Below are 2,500 nucleotides of genomic sequence, written 5' to 3'. Positions count from 1 at the left end.
TTTTGAAAATAGACATGGCCCATGTTTATTTTATTTATTTTATTTTTATTTGTCACATGGGTCATTGAAAGTGCTTGAATTCCTCTCTCTCTCTCTCTCTCTCTCTCTCTCTCTCTCTCTCTCTCTCTAGTAAGTCTCTGTATTGCTGAACTTTACACATATTTCACAATATATGGTTTTGCTGCGCTGTGGTAGAGAAGGCAAGAGACATCTAGTGTTCCCACATCAAGCCTCTCTTTTTAATTGTCGTCTGTGAGCGAAGAGTTCCTGTTATATACATTCTCATCTACATCTGTCTCAACTAGGCCGTGTTGGGTCCTTGAGGGAATTGAGCTTTGAAAGTCCTTGTAAGGTGCTTGAATGTGATGTTCAGAAGGTGGGGAACCCCTGCTTTGAGTCCTGGCGAAGCGTGACCTTTGACCTCAGCTAGACTGATACCAGAGCTGGGGGGTCACCACCAGGCCGGCCCTAGGACTTTTGTTGCCCTAATCAAGATTTTTAATGTGCCACCCCCCCCACACACACACGTTTTGTCAGGGACAGGGAAAATGGAGGGACATTTTAGTGAGTCTCCCCAGGCCTCAGGGTCGCATTCCTGAGCAGTTTTGTTCTTCTCCGTTTGCTCAATTTATAATGACAACCTGATCCACATTGATTCCTATGCAAATGCAAATCAGAGACCCTATAAAAAACAAAGATATTGATTCCAAAATTACATTAACTATTACCCTTGCATTAGGATGGACTCATTTCAAGGCTAGAAACTGTAGAAACTAACTCAGCTGTCCATCCTTTCACCACCATCCAACATCAGTCCTCAAAAAATAAATAAAAAATGTGTCCCCCTCTAGTGGTTGTGGCCCTAAGCGACTGCTTAGTCCATTTATGCCTTGTGTTGACGTTGTGTTGACGTTGTGTGTGTGTTGTGTTGACGTTGTGTGTATGTTGTGTTGACGTTGTGTGTATGTTGTGTTGACGTTGTGTTGACGTTGTGTGTGTGTTGTGTTGACGTTGTGTGTGTGTTGTGTTGACGTTGTGTATGTGTTGTGTTGACGTTGTGTGTATGTTGTGTTGACGTTGTGTGTGTGTTGTGTTGACGTTGTGTTGACGTTGTGTTGACGTTGTGTTGACGTTGTGTGTATGTTGTGTTGACGTTGTGTGTGTGTTGTGTTGACGTTGTGTGTATGTTGTGTTGACAGTTGTGTGTGTGTTGTGTGACGTTGTGTTGACGTTGTGTGTGTGTTGTGTTGACGTTGTGTTGACGTTGTGTGTGTGTTGTGTTGCGTAGGTTCGAGGAGTTCCTGCAGAGGAAGTGGTCTGCAGAGAAGCGGTTTGGGCTGGAGGGCTGCGAGTCTCTGATCCCGGCGCTGAAGACCATCATAGACAAGTCAGCGAGAACGGCATCGAGAACGTCATCATGTGCATGCCACACAGGTAGGCCTGGCACACACACACACACACCACACACACACACACACACACACACACACACACACACAGAGAACGTCATCATGGGCATGCCCCACAGGTAGGCCTGGACACACACACGCACACACACCACGCACACACACACACACCCACACAGGAAGATTTCAACGTCCCGGACAAACAGGAGAACCTCCGGTCATCATATAAACATATAATACAGGTGTTTGTCGCGGGATTAGCTGTTGTGTAGCCTAGAGAGATAGCCATTTCATGTCTATTTCTCATCCGCTAGGCAGGGTTGCCAGATGGGCAGGGTTGCCAGATGGGGCGGGTTACACATTATAAAACCCAAAAATAGCCTATATATTCGTCTTTTTTAATATAGAAGCAAATTGTATATGACTTCAACAGATTTACTGAAACAAAGACCGGTAATTACCGGTTACGGAAACCAGGCGCACGTTAACGGAAACCCAGGCGCACGCACACGCACACACACGCCCAGACTGCTATCTCTCTCTCTTTTGACCCGGTATCTCCCACGAATGGTGGATTGATGATTCACATGCTTAGCATTCAAATGTATTGATTGTAAGTCGCTTTGGAATAAGGCGTCTGCTAAATGCCAAAAATGTAAATGTAAATGTATGTCTTCTGACTCTCTTTCTTCTCCCTCCCTCCCTCCTCCCCTCCCTCCCTCCTCTCTCCCCCTCCCCCCCTCCCTCCCTCTCTCCTCCCTCCGTCTCTCCTCCCTCCCTCTCTCCTCCCTCCCTCCCTCCCTCCCTCCCTCCCTCCCCCCTCCTTCCCTCCCCCCTCTCCTCCCTCCCTCTCCCCCCTCCCTCTCTCCCCCTCCCTCCCTCCCCTTCCTCCCCCCCCCCTCCCCCAGGGGTCGTCTGAACGTGCTGGCCAACGTGATCCGTAAGGAGTTGGAGCAGATCTTCTGTCAGTTTGACTCCAAGCTGGAGGCCGCTGACGAGGTGAGGCCTAGAGGTCAAAGGGCACTAGTCTGTTCCTCCTAGAGGTCAAAGGGCACTAGTCTGTTCCTCCTAGAGGTCAAAGGGCACTAGTCTGT

At 48.4% G+C, this 2,500-nt stretch overlaps 1 protein-coding gene across 1 annotated transcript in view; it reads left to right on the top strand.

Moving 5' to 3' along the window:
- Positions 1–2,500, top strand: part of ogdha (oxoglutarate dehydrogenase a) — a 49,933-nt gene that overhangs the window by 30,693 nt on the left and 16,740 nt on the right. The window contains 3 exon segments of the mRNA XM_080532893.1: positions 1,289–1,386; positions 1,389–1,434; positions 2,315–2,405. Of these exon segments, the coding sequence (XP_080389019.1) occupies positions 1,289–1,386; positions 1,389–1,434; positions 2,315–2,405 (235 nt within the window).

The sequence above is a fragment of the Nansenia antarctica genome, assembly GCF_963989245.1.
Source record: "Nansenia antarctica genome assembly, chromosome: 5".
NCBI lineage: Eukaryota > Metazoa > Chordata > Actinopteri > Argentiniformes > Microstomatidae > Nansenia > Nansenia antarctica.
The sequence above is the reverse complement of the archived record's forward strand: the minus strand, read 5'-3'. Positions and strand labels throughout refer to the sequence as shown.